We start from the raw sequence: 15,386 nt of genomic DNA, 5'->3' as shown, positions 1-15,386 counted from the left end.
AGAGCACAGATAAGCACTCAGAACTTCTCAGAACTGCGAAGAAAGGGAGAGAGCGGGGAATCTACACTGCCACAAAACCCGAATAAATCCCAAGAGTAAAGAGAAATGCGCCCAGACCCGCTCGGCACACTGCGGCCCGTGACTCTCACGAGGCTCAGCGACGGCGTCTCAGCCCAGCTCGGCCCTTCAGCCTGCGCCCAGTGCACGGGGCGAGCCCTCCAGATGAACCGGCAGCACAGAACTGTGGGACAGGCAGCCTGCCACAAGGCAAAAGAAGTCAAAGGCAGCCCCCCGGCTACAGGGCCTGACCCCAGCCAGGAACACAGCCACCTGTCCCAGACCCGGAACACCGGAGCCCCGGGAGGCTCTACCAAGGACCTCGTACTTTAGTTCATACATTTCTACGTGGTTTAAGAATTTAACATTGATCATAGAAAAACACCTCCCACATTAATTTTTAAATACAAATGTTAAGTGCTTTACTTAACAGCAAGGTAAGGAGCCAAGACAGCCTTCTAAGAACAGCTATTTAGGAACCACATTTAAGATGCAGAAAGTAGACATTTGGAAACCTCTTATCCATCACAACTGTGAGCCAAATAACTCTCTACTGTTTATAAATTTTCAAAAATGAACATTTTGGGCTGGTGCTGAAGCGCAGCGGGTAAAGCCGTCACCTGCAGTGCCAGCATCCCTATGGCTACCAGTTCAAGACCTGGCTGCTCCACTTCCAATCCAGCTCTCTGCTATGGCCTGGGAAAGCAGTAGAAGATGACCCAAGTGCTTGGGCCCCCACACCTGCATGGGAAGACTGGGAGGAAGCTCCTGGCTCCCAGCTTAAGATCAGCGCAGCTCCAGACATTGTGGCCAATTGGGGAGTGAACCAGCGAATGAAGACCTTTCTCTCTCTCTCTCTCTCTCTCTCTCTCTCTCTCTCTCTCTCTGTCTCTTTCCTTCTCTCTGTGTAACTCTTTCAGAGAAATAAATAAATCTAAGACTTTCCACAAAAAAAATTTTTTTTGACAGGCAGAGTGGACAGTGAGAGAGACAGAGAGAAAGGTCTTCCTTTGCCGTTGGTTCACCCCCCCAGTGGCTGCTGCGGCCAGCGCACCACACTGATCTGAAGCCAGGAGCCAGGTGCTTCTCCTGGTCTCCCATGCGGGTGCAGGGCCCAAGCACTTGGGTCATCTTCCACTGCACTCCCGGGCCACAGCAGAGAGCTGGCCTGGAAGAGGGGCAACCAGGACAGAATCCGGCACCCCGACCGGGACTAGAACCCGGGGTGCCGGCACCACAGGCAGAGGATTAGCCTAGTGAGCCGCGGCGCCAGCCGTGCAATAACTTTATACGAAATATGACCAATAAAAAATACTGAAAGTAAAAATAAATAAATAACTTTCTAAAAAAGAGAACATTTGCAGCCTGTCACACAGTCAGCATCCCCACAAGATTCCAGAATTAGCCAGTAGTATGATCCCTTGCTTTGCCCCAAACAGCATACTGCTCAGAGGCGTGAGAACACAGCACGTGGCGCGGGACCGCTCGCCCGCCGAGCCTGAGCACTGAGAGCCGCCTGCTTACCTGGCCCGCCGGCTGGGTGGTCACGGCTGTCCAACTCCTGCGCCTCCAGCTGCCTGTATTTGCTGATGTACTCCGTTCCCGAGCGCCTCTGGCAGAGCGACCTGCAGGGACAGAGACTCAGGACACCACTGTCACGGAGCCACGAGACCCCCAGGTGCAGGGGGAGCTCCTGAAGTCATGGGAGGATGCAAATAATCCATGAGCAAAAGAAGTATGTTCAACTCACAGACGCAAATTAAAACCCTAGACCCCATCTGCCTACCCGTCCGGCTGGCAGACGAGCAGCCGTCCCGGATGCTGGTCAGGGGAGAGCGCTGAGCAGGTTCAAGCGCCTGCTCTAGAGGCCATCCGAGTGTCCACGAACCCTAAACCGCACGTCTCCTCCAGGGCGGCCCTGCTGCCCTCGCCCTTCCCGCGGGCGCTAGCTGCCGTCAACAGACACAGCAGAGACGCACATGCACCCCGAGCCCCAGCAGCACAGCACGCAGGGCGAGGCTCCGCCGGAAACGGTTCCCGGCCAGGAGACTGCGTCCTGGTGACTGCGGCGCGCGGCCCAGCGACGCTGGCGAGGGTGGGCGGTGCAGGGAGAGCCAAGGAAGCCCCACACAGGGACATCCGCCGACAGGGACCGTTTTATAAAACGCCGCGCTCCACTCCTGCTACCGAAAACGTCCAGGACATCAGGTGGAAACCCGTGGTGACACACACAGCGTGCTCCCAGCAACGAGGACGCCACCGACGTCTGTCCTGCAGGTCCTGCCGCCAGGGAACAGGCCGTGCAACGCTGCAGACGGCAGAACGTCCTTATGGGGGTGGCTGGGGCCCAGGGGAGGTCAGCTTCACATCAGCTGACGCGGGAAGACCGCCCTCCCCGACTCACTTCACGAGTGGGGACACCCACCCTGTCCTGCTCCCAGATCTCAGAACTCCCGGTTCTGTCTGGTGACTCCAGAATGCAGAAGCAGCTCCCACCCTGGGACTCGGCCTTCAGCCCCCAACAGGAACTTACCCATCGGCTGCCCCCAGGCCCAGGCCCGCACTCAGCCTGAACTCACCGCCTACTGTCCTGCTTCTAACCGTGCGGCTTGGCTGACCACAGGACTTCCAGGCCAACAGAACCACGTGACCTGGCTCTCCCAACACAGCTGACCTCCCACATCTGCACACATCTCACAGCGTCCTGCCCTCACGCCTCCATTCATACCTTACAGGCTCTGTTCCTCTGCAGAACTCCAATATGCGTTGATGTCAGGCTATTCGTGGTGAGGTCTACTCTAGTCAAGGCCAACAGTCCTGTTGGCGTTCTTGTGCTAACTCTGCCTCGCTCTCCTCACTGACGCACTCAGCAAGTCACTCGGGCCCGCCTCACAGACGCTGCTCTGAACACGTGGGACAGGGCAGTAACCACCCAGCCTCCCTCACAGGCTCACGGTCCAGCTGCAGGAGAGAAGTCAGCTAAGTGAACAGAACGAGGCCCATTAGGTACGTGCAGAGAAAAGGCCGGGGGGAGATGGGGCAAGAAGGGCCTGGTGGCCGGCGCCGCGGCTCACTAGGCTAATCCTCCGCCTAGCGGCGCCGGCACACCGGGTTCTAGTCCCGGTTGGGGGCCGGATTCTGTCCCGGTTGCCCCTCTTCCAGGCCAGCCCTCTGCTGTGGCCAGGGAGTGCAGTGGAGGATGGCCCAGGTGCTTGGGCCCTGCACCCCATGGGAGACCAGGAAAAGCACCTGGCTCCTGGCTCCTGCCATCGGATCAGCGCGGTGCGCCGGCCGCAGCGCGCCGGCCGCGGCGGCCATTGGAGGGTGAACCAACGGCAAAGGAAGACCTTTCTCTCTGTCTCTCTCTCTCTCACTGTCCACTCTGCCTGTCAAAAAAAAAAAAAAAAAAAAAGAAGGGCCTGGTGTTCAACAGGAAAGCCCAGTGACCTCGGGCAGAGCACAGCTCCTTCAGGGAAAAGCTCTTCTGACCAAGAACCCCGGAAAGCAGCACCCAGAGGCACCGGTGTGCCTGCCAGACACAGGCCAGCGAGCAGCAGGAGCCCACGGACGACGCTGAGCCCACGAGGTCTGGGGCGTCAGAGAAATAAAAAGCAAAGTCAGAATGGCTCTGAGGGCCCAGGGCACGCACGGCGCATGCTCTGGAGGGGCGGATGAGCCACCACCTGAGACCTGGAGGGGCAGACAGCAGCAGGCAGCCACAGCACCTCCAAACAGGACAGTCGGCCATCTTCCCCCTCCGCCATTAGCCGACCCAGCCAGAGAACACGCCAGAACACCCAGGCCTCCCTCACGGGGCAGGAAACGGGAGCCCATGCACTCTAAATAACAACACTCCCCTTTATTGTTCCCTTCTGCACGTGCCCCACTCCAGCCGAGAGGCCAGGCTGTGGCAGTGGCCATCTGGGGAGTGAACCTCCCTCCTCTCACTGCCTGGCCCACAGGGTGCATGCAGCCAGGGGCAGGAAGCGTAAGCCAGTGCAGGGCAGCCCCAGGGGACAGAGAGGCACCTTAGGGGTGGCAGGCAGGGAAGAGCCTAGGAAACAGACACCTAAAGCTGTTTATGACCGCTGGGGTTCAGGCCAGGCTGTGCCTCACATGTGACCCAAACAGCCACCAGGGACTTAGAGAACGGACAGCCTAGAGCACAGCTACACCTCTGAAACCTGCACCCACTGGCAACCACAGACCTAGAGAACGTCCAGCCTGGACACAGGGAGCCAGCTCTGCTCCACACAGCAAGACAGAACCGTAACACGATATCCACAGCGCCTCAGACAAGCACCAGAGTTACTAGGCAGCCTGGGCACCTGGAGCCTCGTGGGCCCCAGCTTCCCAGTCCGAGTGCCTGGGTCAGAATCCCAGCTCTGGCCAGCGCCGCGGCTCACTAGGCTAATCCTCCGCCTTGCAGCGCCGGCACACCGGGTTCTAGTCCCGGTCAGGGCACCGGATTCTGTCCTGGTTGCCCCTCTTCCAGGCCAGCTCTCTGCTGTAGCCAGGGAGTGCAGTGAAGGATGGCCCAGGTCCTTGGGCCCTGCACCCCATGGGAGACCAGGAGAAGCACCTGGCTCCTGCCTTCGGATCAGCGCGGTGCGCCGGCCACAGCGCGCCAGCCGCAGTGGCCATTGGAGGGTGAACCAACGGCAAAGGAGGACCTTTCTCTCTATTCTCTCTCTCACTGTCCACTCTGCCTGAAGGGGGGGGGGGAGGGGGAGGATTCCAGCTCTGCCTCTGGTTTTAGTCGCCTGCTAACGCACACCCTGGATTCCCTGCCACCCGCCTGGTTCCCAGGTTTGAACTGTTCCAGCCCCAGCTGTTACGGGCCTTCAGGGAGGAAGCAGTGAACGCAGAATCTCTCTCTGTCCATTGGTCTCTTCCTATTACTCTCTTTCCTTTTAAATAAATTTTCAAAAGTTTTTGAAAAAAAAAATTCTCATGAATCAGTAACATCTGAACAATCCCACAAGAAAGTGATTTTTAACTTAAAAAGTGAACGTGAGGAGCCAGCCTTGTGGCGCAGTGGGTAAAGCCATGACTGCAGTGCTGGCATCCCATATGGGCGCCAGTTCGAGACCCGGTTGCTCTACCTCCGACCCAGCTGATGCGCCGGGGAAACAGCAGAATGTGGCCCGAGTGCCCGGGCTCCTGTACCCACGCAAGATTCAGAAGCACTGGGCTCCTGGCTCTGGCCTGGCCCAGCCCTGGCTGTTGGGGCCATTTGGGGAGCAAACCAGCAGATGGAAGACCTCTCTCTTCCTCTCTCCATGTAACTCTTTCAAAAAAGTAAATAAATCCTAAAAAAAAAAAAAAGTAGTAGTAAATGTGTTAAAGAGGAAATATTGAAAAATCAGTTTAGTGGTCACTTCAGCAGCACATATACTAAGACTGAAATGATACAGACAAAATTAGCACAGCCGCTGCTCAAGGGTGACATGTGAATATCACGTACTCCACATTTTTCTCTTTATACAAACAAAAAACCTGACATCAGGGGCCGGCGCTCTGGCCTAGCGGGTAAAGCCCCACCTGCAGTGCCAGCATCCCATATGGGTGCCAGTTCAAGTCCCAGCTGCTCCTCTTCCAATCCAGCTTCCTGCTGATGGATTGGAAAAGCAGCAGAAGATGGTCCAAGTGCTTGGGGCCCAGCACCCACATGGGAGACCCGGAAGAAGCTCCTGGCTCCGCTCCAGCTGTTGTGGCCATCTGGGGAGTGAACCAGCAGATGGAAGATCTCTCTCTCTCTTCCTCTCTGTAACTCTGCATTTCAAATAAATAAATCTTTTTTTTTTTTTTTTTTTTTTTTTTTTTTTTTTTTGACAGGCAGAGTGGACAGTGAGAGAGAGAGACAGAGAGAAAGGTCTTCCTTTGCCGTTGGTTCACCCTCCAATGGCCGCCGCGGCCGGCGCGCTGCGGCCGGCGCACCGCGCTGATCCGATAGCAGGAGCCAGGAGCCAGGTGCTTTTTCCTGGTCTCCCATGGGGTGCAGGGCCCAAGCACCTGGGCCATCCTCCACTGCACTCCCTGGCCACAGCAGAGGGCTGGCCTGGAAGAGGGGCAACCGGGCAACCGGGACAGAATCCGGCGCCCCGACCGGGACTAGAACCCGGTGTGCCGGCGCCGCTAGGCGGAGGATTAGCCTATTGAGCCGCGGCGCCGGCCTTCAAATAAATAAATCTTTAAAAAAAAAAAAAACTGACATCATAGCTTCTCCTCAAGTGTTAATGGTATCTTGTTCATTTTTAATATAAACACAGAAAACATGAAGTCTACCACGTTAGCCACTTTTAAATGCACATTTCAGTGGTCTGAAACCCATTCACAACCTGTAGCCATCACCACTGTCCAACACATAACTCTTCCATCTCGTAACACTCAAACTCAGTCCCCACTAAACGCGAACTCCCCCTCCCCTCTCCCCCAGCCAACAACCTCCGTGCAGCCTCCCTTCTCCTCCCTGACTGTGAGGGTCTCGGCGCCTGCAGTCGGGGGACGGGGGACGGGGTGGGGAGGGGGTGTCCCACGGCCGCGCTCTGCGGCCGCCTGCTTCCCTCAGCAGTGTCCTGCAGGTTCGTCGCCGGCAGCACACATCAGGACACTCTCGCGTTCTGAGATGGCGCCACCACCCACTGGACGGGCAGACGGCACTCCCCGAACACTCCCAGCCGTGGACACCTGGCTGCTTTGTGTGACTGTGGCACAGACACCTCTCCAAGGCGCACTTCCAACCCTGCGGCGTGCACCCAGAGGAAGTGCGGCTCACCCAGGGATGCTGCGTTTCACTTTTCAAGGCAGCGCCAGTGCTCCACGGCAGCTTCTCATCCCCCCTTCCCACAGTGCACCACAGCCCCAGCACTCACTGTCGTCCTCCGCGTGAGAAGGAGCGTCTTCCCCCGGCTGTGACTTCGTCTCCCAGGAGTAGCAACACTGAGCACGTCCTCACTTACCAGCACCGGGTACCTCCCGGGGGACCAGCTTCTCAGATCCCTGACCCCTTTCCAGCCAGGCTTCTCCTCATCGTGGAGTCTGGAGAGCTCCCCGTACGCTCTGTGCACGACTCCGTAACGAGAGGGGTTTGCACACAGTCTCATTCTAAGCTCCCTCTGCACTGTCGACAGTGTCTTCTGATGCACACATCTTAAAACTCCCACAACGTCTGATTCTTCTAGTTCTCCTTGTGTTGCCCTCAGCATCACACTCAAGAAATCACCACCAAACATGAGCGCAAAGTCATGAGCTCTCGCCCTAGGTTTCTTCCAAGAGCTTCACAGCTCTAGGTCTTACGTCCGGACTTTCCATCCACTTGGAGCCAATTCTCCTCGTAAGGTAAAGGTCCAACTACACTCTTGTGCCTGTGGATATCGCTTTCCTGGCACCGTGTGAAGACTGCCCCTCCCTCACGAAGTGGCCGTGGCCTCCACTAAAAGCCACCTGAGCACATCTGCGCTCTAGCCCCGTCCACTGGTCCACGCATCCTCATGGCGGCACCACACTGTTCTCATCATTTCAGTCTGCAACCAGAAAGTGACCTTCCGCTTGGGTCTTCTTCAGGACTGTTTGACTGTTGGGGATCCCTTGGTATTCTACATGAATTTGAGACAGGTACGTTGTTATTTCTAAACAAGTCACTGGGACTCTGAAAGAAAACACTGAATCTACAGGTCGCACTGAGTGGTGGCAGCTGTTGACGACATGTCTTCCGATTCAGACACAGGATGTCCTTCCACTTGTTTCCCTGCTTCTTCGTCTCTTTGGGCAGTTTTCTGCTTCCTGACTTCTCAGGTCAATTCCTAAGGCTCCATCCTCTGCTATCACAAACGGGACGCCTTCTATCATTTCCTCTTCAGGTTTCACACTGCTCATGTCTAGGAATGCATCAGTTTTTATGTGCTGACTTTTTAGTGTATTCCTGTGTCAAACTCACTCATGAGGGTTTTTTGTTTGTTTTTTAAGATTTATTTACTGGGGTGTTGGGGGGAGGCCAGCGCCATGGCACAGGTTAATCCTCCACCTGCGGCACCAGCATCCCATATGGGTGCCGGTTCTAGTCCCGCCTGCTCCTCTTCCAAGCCAGCTCTCTGCTGTGGCCTGGGAAAGCAGTGGAAGATGGGCCAAGTCCTTGGGCCCCTGCACCCACATGGGAGACCGGGAAGAAGCTCCTGGCTCCCAGCTTTGAATCAGCGGGGCTCCGCCTGTTGCAGCCATTTGGGGAGTGAACCAATGGATGGAAGACTTTTCTGTCTCTTCCTCTCACTTTCTGTAACTCTACCTCTCAAATAAATAAATAAAATCTTAAAAAAAAAAAAAAAGATTTATTTACTGGAGCCAGCACTGTGACATAGCAGGTAAAGCTGTTACCTGCAGTGCTGACATCCCATATGGGCATCAGTTCTAGTCCCAGCTGCTCCATTTCCGTTCCAGCTCTCTGCTGTGGCCTGGGAAAGTAGCAGAAGATGGTCCAAGTCCTTGGGCCCCTGCACCCACGTGGGAGACCCGGAAGAAGCTCCTGGCTCCTGGCTTTGGATCAGCCCAGCCCCAACGATTGCAGCTATTTGCAGGGTGAACCAGTGAATGGAAGACATCTCTGTATCTCCCCTGCCCCGTTACTCTACCTTTCAAAATGAATCTTTAAAAAAAAAAAAAAAGATTGATTGCTTTAAAGTCAGAGTTACACAGAGAGGAGGAGACAGAGAGAGGGAGGGAGAGGGAGGAAGAGATCTTTAATCCATTGGTTCATTCCCCAGATGACTACAGCTGAGCCAGAGCCAGGAGCCAGGAGCTTCTTCCAGGTCTCCCAAGCAGGTAGCAGGAGCCCAGGCACTTAGGCTGTCTTCCACTGCTTTCCCAGGTGCATTAGCAGGGAGCTGGATCAGAAGTGGAGCAGCTGGACTCAAACAAGCACCCTTATGGGAAGCCAGCGTCACAGGCAGTGGCTTTACCAGCTCCATGACACCGAACACAATCCTGTTTGAATCTGACGCATGGCTCCATTCTGACACTGACAAGTTTGAATCTGACATGTGGCTCCATCTTGACAGTGACAACTTTCACAATTTCTTCTCCTGGCCCAGCTGCTCTGACTAGAACTTTCTGTACCACATTGAAAAAAGTGAATGCAGGCATCCTTGCTCCATTCCTGACATTAGGGAGAAAGCTTTCAGTCCTTCAACAGAGACTATGACATCAGTTGTTTGATCTTCACAAATGATTTTTATTAGGTGAATAGTTTCCTTCTATTCCTAGTCTGTTGAGTGTGTTTATAAAAAGAGCCCCAGGCCGGCGCCGTGGCTCACTAGGCTAATCCTCCGCCTGCGGCACCGGCACCCCGGGTTCTAGTCCAGGTCGGGGCGCTGGATTCTGTCCCGGTTGCTCCTCTTCCAGGCCAGCTCTCTGCTGTGGCCTGGGAGTGCAGTGGAGGATGGCCCAAGTGCTTGGGCCCTGCACCCCATGGGAGACCAGGAGAAGCACCTGGCTCCTGGTTTCAGATCAGTGTGGTGTGCCGGCCACAGCACACCGGCCACGGCGGCCATTGGAGGGTGAACCAACGGCAAAGGAAGACCTTTCTCTCTCTCTCTCACTGACCACTCTGCCTGTCAAAAAACAAAAACAAAAACAAAACAAAACGGCCCCAAAGAAATGTGGTTTTTAACTCTAGAAAAATGAACCAGGGGCCAGCACTGTGGCGCAGCGGGTTAAAGCCCTGGCCTGCAGTGCCAGCATCCCATATGGGTGCCAGTTCTAGTACTGGTTGCTCCTCTTCCAGTCTAGCTCTCTGCTATGGCCTGGGAAAGCAGTAGAAGATGGCCCATATCCTTGGGCCCCTGCACCCACATGGGAGACCTAGAGGAGGCTCCTGGCTCCTGGCTTTGGAATGGCGCAGCTCTGGCTGTTGCAGCCACCTAGGGAGTGAACCAGTGGATGGAAGACCTCTCTCTCTGTCTCTACCTCTCTCTGTAACTCTTTCAAATAAATAAAATAAATCTTTAAAAAAAATGAACCAATAATCTGGAACTTTTTTTAATGCAGTTTTAATTTTTTACTTTATTTATTTGAAAGGCAGAGAGACATGCAGAGATCTCCCATTCGCTGGTTCATCCCCCAATTGCCCACAACAGCCACGGCTGGGCCAGTCCAAAGTCAAGAGCCCTGAACTCAATCTGGGTCTCCCATGTGGACCGCAGGGACTGAACCACCCGAGCCAGCACCTACTGCCTCCCAAGTACACCTGAGAAGGAGGCCGGGTCACACGCGCGTCTCCCAGGTGCGCATGAGCAGGAGGCCGGGTCACACGCGCGTCTCCCAGGAGCACATGAGCAGGAGGCCGGGTCACACGCGCGTCTCCCAGGTGCGCACGAGCAGGAGGCCGGGTCACACGCGCGTCTCCCAGGTGCGCACGAGCAGGAGGCCGGGTCACACGCGCGTCTCCCAGGTGCGCACGAGCAGGAGGCCGGGTCACACGCGCGTCTCCCAGGTGCGCACGAGCAGGAGGCCGGGTCACACGCGCATCTCCCAGGTGCACATGAGCAGGAGGCCAGGTCACACGCGCATCTCCCAGGTGCACATGAGCAGGAGGCCGGGTCACACGCGCGTCTCCCAGGTGCGCACGAGCAGGAGGCCAGGTCACACGCGCGTCTCCCAGGTGCACATGAGCAGGAGGCCGGGTCACACGTGCAGCCAGGGCTGAAACCCAGCACTGACAATGGGCGCACACATCCCAGCAGGGTCTTAACTGCTACGTCAGACAGGCGTCCTCGAACGAGGTGCTGCTGAGTTTTCAGGAAAGAACAGGTGTGTAAGAACACACAAAGCACAAAGCCCAGTTTGAGTTCCCCCACAAAGTCCCTTCCGTGGTCTGGAGCTGCAGGAGGAATTCGCCGTCAGGCGTCTGTCTGCTGCGTGCGGCCCCTCCAGGCGTCTGTCCGCTGCGTGCGGCCCCTCCAGGGGTCCGTCCGCTGCATGCGCCCCTTCGAGGCGTCTGTCCGCTGCATGCGGCCCCCTTCGAGGTGTCTGTCCGCTGCGTGCGGCCCCCTCCAGGCGTCTGTCCGCTGCGTGCCGCCCCTCCGAGGTGTCTGTCCGCTGCGTGCCGCCCCTCTGAGGTGTCTGTCCGCTGCATGCGGCCCCCTCCAGGCATCTGTCCGCTGCGTGTGGCCCTCTCTGCCTCTGCTCTCCAGCGCTGTTAGAGCCTCACCTGGCCTCTCTTCTCCCAGAGCCCTGTTCCTCCGGCAGCTCCTCCTGCGGTCACCCGTGATCGAGCACAGCGTGCCTGCTTCGCCCACGGCTCCCAGTGCTCACACACTGGAAAGCGCGACGCCAGCTCCACTCTCCTCCAGTGGACGGATCTCACATCCCACTGCACCTGGCACCGCGAGGGAAGGACTCACGCCTACTGTGACAGCACTCCCCCCAGCGGCCCCCTGCAGCTGCAGCAGGTGCCGGCGCTCGCGGAGTGCCTGGGTTCAACTGCCAGCTCTGGTCCTGACTCCAGCCTCCTGACCACACACACCCTGCAGGTGCCCGTGATGGCTCAAGTATTGGAGTCCCAGCACCATGTGGAGACCTGGGTGCAGTTCCTGGTTCCTGACTTTGGCTTGGCCCAACCCTGGTCATCACACCAGGGTGTGAACCAGAAGATGCGAGCTCTCCCTCTGCCTCTTTGTCTGTCTCTATATCTGCCCCTCAGATACATTAAAAAAAAAAATCACAGTGCAGCTGGCACTGAGGCACAGTGAATTAAGCTGCAGCCTGCAGCACTGGTATCTTTTTTTTCTGACAGGCAGAGTGGACAGTGAGAGAAAGAGAGACAGGTCTTCCTTTTGCCGTTGGTTTACCCTCCAATGGCTGCCACGGCCGGTGCGCTGCGCTGATCCGAAGCCAGGAGCCAGGCGCTTCTCCTGGTCTCCCATGCAGGTGCAGGGCCCAAGCACTTGGGCTATTCTCCACTGCCTTCCCGGGCCACAGCAGAGAGCTAGACTGGAAGAGGAGCAACCGGGACAGAATCCAGCGCTCCAACCGGGACTAGAACCCGGGGTACCTGCGCCGCAGACAGAGGATTAGCCAAGTGAGCCGCAGCGCCAGCCAGCACTGGTATCTCATATGGACACTGGTTCAAGTCCCAGCTGCTCCACTCCCTATCCAGCCCCCTGCTAATGGACCTGGAAAACCGCTGACGACGGCCCAAGTACTTGAGCCCCTGCACCCACTTGGAAGACCCGGAAGAAGCTCCTGGCTCCTGGCTTCAGCCTGGCCCAGCCATTTAGGGAGTGAACCAGCAGATGAAGATCTGTCTCTCTTTCTCTAAGTCTACCTTTCAAATAAATAAATAAATCTTAAAAAAAAAATCACAGTGGCTCTATTGCCACCTCTGCTTTTGAATAGCCACTTTGTAACTGTCTGAAATGGAAACACAGTATCAGAACACACGAACTTAAGCCGCATTTTACTCAGGGTCTCTGTGCTCTGTTCCTGGTAACTCAGTGCCACCTTGTCATCTGTCTTCAGAGACACAGTTTATTTAAAGTCACCTCTTCAAGTGCTTCTAATAGCCTGTAGCATTCAACGTCTCAAAGAGAAATGTCCTGACCACTAGGCAAGAAAAAGCCCACGCGAACACAGGATGCAATGCCGCTAACTACCTCACGGGGACGGACGCACCTTCCTTCCCATTTTGCTCAACCACCACAGCCTTCTCAGGACACGGGCTTCGCACAGCCAAGTCTGATCTCTTTCTCCTGCGTTCATTAGAGGGGACAGTGACCTGGCTTCTAGGCGGCCTGAAAGTTAAGCTGAAGAATAAAAGCAACATGGTTATTTTTAGAGCTCTACAGGCACCAACACACAGCACTAACTGTGCCCTACAGCTACGCACAGCCCAGCAGCACAGCAGGCGGCAGCGTCCAGTTCAGCCGGGAGCGCATGCGGGGTGCTCAGCCGGCCGCTCCCCGTTTCCCTGCCAAAGACACGTCCAAATGCATTTAGGACCAGCCTCCACAGCTGCCGGCGTGTTTCCTAAACAGACTGGCTACGTCCGAAGGTGGACGGTTACATAATCTGTGAAGATTAGTAGTTATTCCTGTCACTTCCTCGAGCTTACTGAGAGGTGAACTAGTGAGCACTCGCTCCAGACGAAGACATCGCAACCTCGTTCCTAACAGAGATTCACTCCAAACGCAGTCTCAGTGGGCAGCAGGCTCTTCCCTCCCGCGGCCGACACACCCAGGGGGACAGGACAGGCGCGGTGAGGCCCGGCTCCCGCCCGCGCGTGTGCGCTGAGCCCAGCGAGCAGCCAGGGTAAGTGCGAAGCTTTTCTATGAAAGCGCAAATCGAACTGCAGACCGCTCTCCTCACACACGGCTGGTTTAGACCTTCCGCCTAAGAGCCCGCAGGAGCAAGTCTGTGATTTCAGAAGCGGTCGCTCTGTGGACTGTGTCTGATTCTGTACATTTAATTTCTGCTTAGCTCCAGAAAAGTGTTTTCAAAGCCTGGATCTGGCACTGACCTAGTTAGAAATGAAGACTTCAATCCATGTTCTGACCTTATTCTGACCTGCATATTCAGCAGCAGGGGAACTTCATGTGTTCAACTTTATGTGAATAAACCAATAAACTCATCAGAACTGTACGTTTTATGCAAATAAACAAGTGATGCTATTTCCACAGGCTGACGATGCCACTCTTTGGCTGGATGAAGTGGCCCAAGGCGGACGCCTACAAAGCCACAGCCAACGCTGGCTCGGACGCAGCAACGCAGACCCTGCTTCGGGAGCTAACGTGGCACCTGAAGGAACGAGAGAGGTTCATCCAAGAGATCGAAAATGAGCAAAAAGGGAAGAAAGCAGGCGTGGACTGCAACTGGCTGAGAAGCCACCAGAGTCCCCACGCGGCCATCCCAGCCACTGAACAGAGACAACTCGAAGTCCTCTGCTCCCAAGTGCAGGCCTGCCAAACCGCAGCTGTGCTCAGCAGGTAAAGCCGTGGCTGTCCCGACCCCTCCCCGCACACTCGGACGCACGCCAGTCCAGCCTGTCAGTCCCACCGCACACACCAGACACCCAGCCACCAAAACCCCTAGCGAGCTGCACAAATGCACCTGGGGGCGTCTTACTGGTAGGAAACGGCGTATTACAATCACAGCTTCTTTACTACAAGTATAATTTTAAGGCAAAGTCAGGTATCAACGCAGAATTCCATTATTTGAGCTGTATTCAGGAGATACAGGAACACAACAAATTCTCTGAACTGAATGTTGGTTACCCATTTCCCCTAGATTTCGAGAAGTTTTGGCAGAAAATGATGTATTGCCGTGGGAAATAGTCTACATCTTCAAGCAGGTCCTGAGAGATTTCCTGAGTGCCGCTGGCAGAGGGGGCGCCCCCGGGGGTCTGCAGGCGCCCTCGGGGGCCGGCAAGGAGGAAATACCCACCATCTCAAGTTACGTGGACAAAGACACACAGAGCAGGTACCCGGCGCTCTCTCGCGGAACGTGGAGCCTGCCGCAGCCTCACCCGCGCAGTTAAGCCACCGGCAGCCGAGCGGTGTCTACAGCCACCGAGAGCGCGCGCCTCCGGGACAGCAACGGCCTCTGCCTCTGTCGCGAGGTCAGAAGCGGCCCCGACTGCAGCGCTCCCTTCTAAGATGCTCTAAGCACACTACGCTTTCCCTGAACGGTAGGCGCTTAGCTAAAACGTGTCCCGGTATCTAGAGTGTGCAGTATTTCCTTGTACTCAGACACCTCTCCAGGAACTACGGCAACCTTACCTGCTATGCGGTTTGGAATCCTACGTGGGACAGGGTGAAGCTGGACTGTTATTCTAACAGAAGCTATGGGTAGAATAAAATGGTTAATGTGGATCTTATCTTTACAATAAAAACGGAAATGAAGCCAACAGCCCACTGCGTGATTTCGTTCTCAGCAGGGACGGGAGACCAGGGCGCTGGATCTCCGCCGCAGGCTCCTTCCCGCCACACTCTTATCTCGGTGCTAAGTTAAGTGCAATAAACGCAGCTCCACAACACAACACGCCAGCAAAACACACGGACCGGAGCGTCAGCAGCTGCCACTCTCAAAAGCAGAAGCTGAATCTCTGCCACACCAGGTGAAGTAGCAGAAGTCAGCACTCCAGCTGCACTCAACGCAGGACCGGAGAGGACGACCAGGACGCCGCCTGCGGCGCCCGCGGGGGCCTGGCTGCTGACAATGACCCGGGGCGGCAGCGGACGGCGAGTCCTCCTCGTGCCCCTGCCACCCACGAGGGTCACTCGGGGCTCCAGGCTCCTGGCTTCAGCCTGTCGCAGACTCAGCTGCCGTGGGCGTTTGGG

At 56.1% G+C, this 15,386-nt stretch overlaps 2 protein-coding genes and 1 non-coding gene across 5 annotated transcripts in view; 2 read left to right on the top strand and 1 right to left on the bottom strand.

Annotated features, from left to right (window-relative positions):
* TDRD9 (tudor domain containing 9) overlaps nt 1-15,386 on the bottom strand; it is an 86,455-nt gene that overhangs the window by 68,185 nt on the left and 2,884 nt on the right. For all 3 annotated transcript variants that reach the window (XR_016226892.1, XM_051834938.3, XM_089322787.1), the window contains exon 2: nt 1,582-1,682. Coding sequence is in view for 2 of the 3 variants with exons in the window: in XM_051834938.3 (XP_051690898.3) it covers nt 1,582-1,682 (101 nt within the window). In the remaining variant the exon portion in view is untranslated. The remainder of the gene's footprint in view (nt 1-1,581; nt 1,683-15,386) is intronic.
* On the top strand, nt 5,431-5,535 carry LOC127487897 (U6 spliceosomal RNA). The gene has a single exon (XR_007915165.1). It is a non-coding gene; the product is annotated as a U6 spliceosomal RNA (small nuclear RNA).
* Nucleotides 12,937-14,953, top strand: RD3L (RD3 like). Its single transcript, XM_070065447.2, has 3 exons — nt 12,937-13,359; nt 13,728-14,033; nt 14,335-14,953. The coding sequence occupies exons 2-3, from the start codon at nt 13,735-13,737 to the stop codon at nt 14,582-14,584; spliced, it is 549 nt and encodes a 182-aa protein (XP_069921548.2). The 5' UTR covers nt 12,937-13,359; nt 13,728-13,734; the 3' UTR covers nt 14,585-14,953.

Source organism: Oryctolagus cuniculus, chromosome 20, assembly GCF_051225735.1.
Source record: "Oryctolagus cuniculus isolate XC-2025 breed Fujian yellow rabbit chromosome 20, ASM5122573v1, whole genome shotgun sequence".
NCBI classification, from domain to species: Eukaryota; Metazoa; Chordata; class Mammalia; order Lagomorpha; family Leporidae; genus Oryctolagus; species Oryctolagus cuniculus.
The sequence above is the reverse complement of the archived record's forward strand: the minus strand, read 5'-3'. Positions and strand labels throughout refer to the sequence as shown.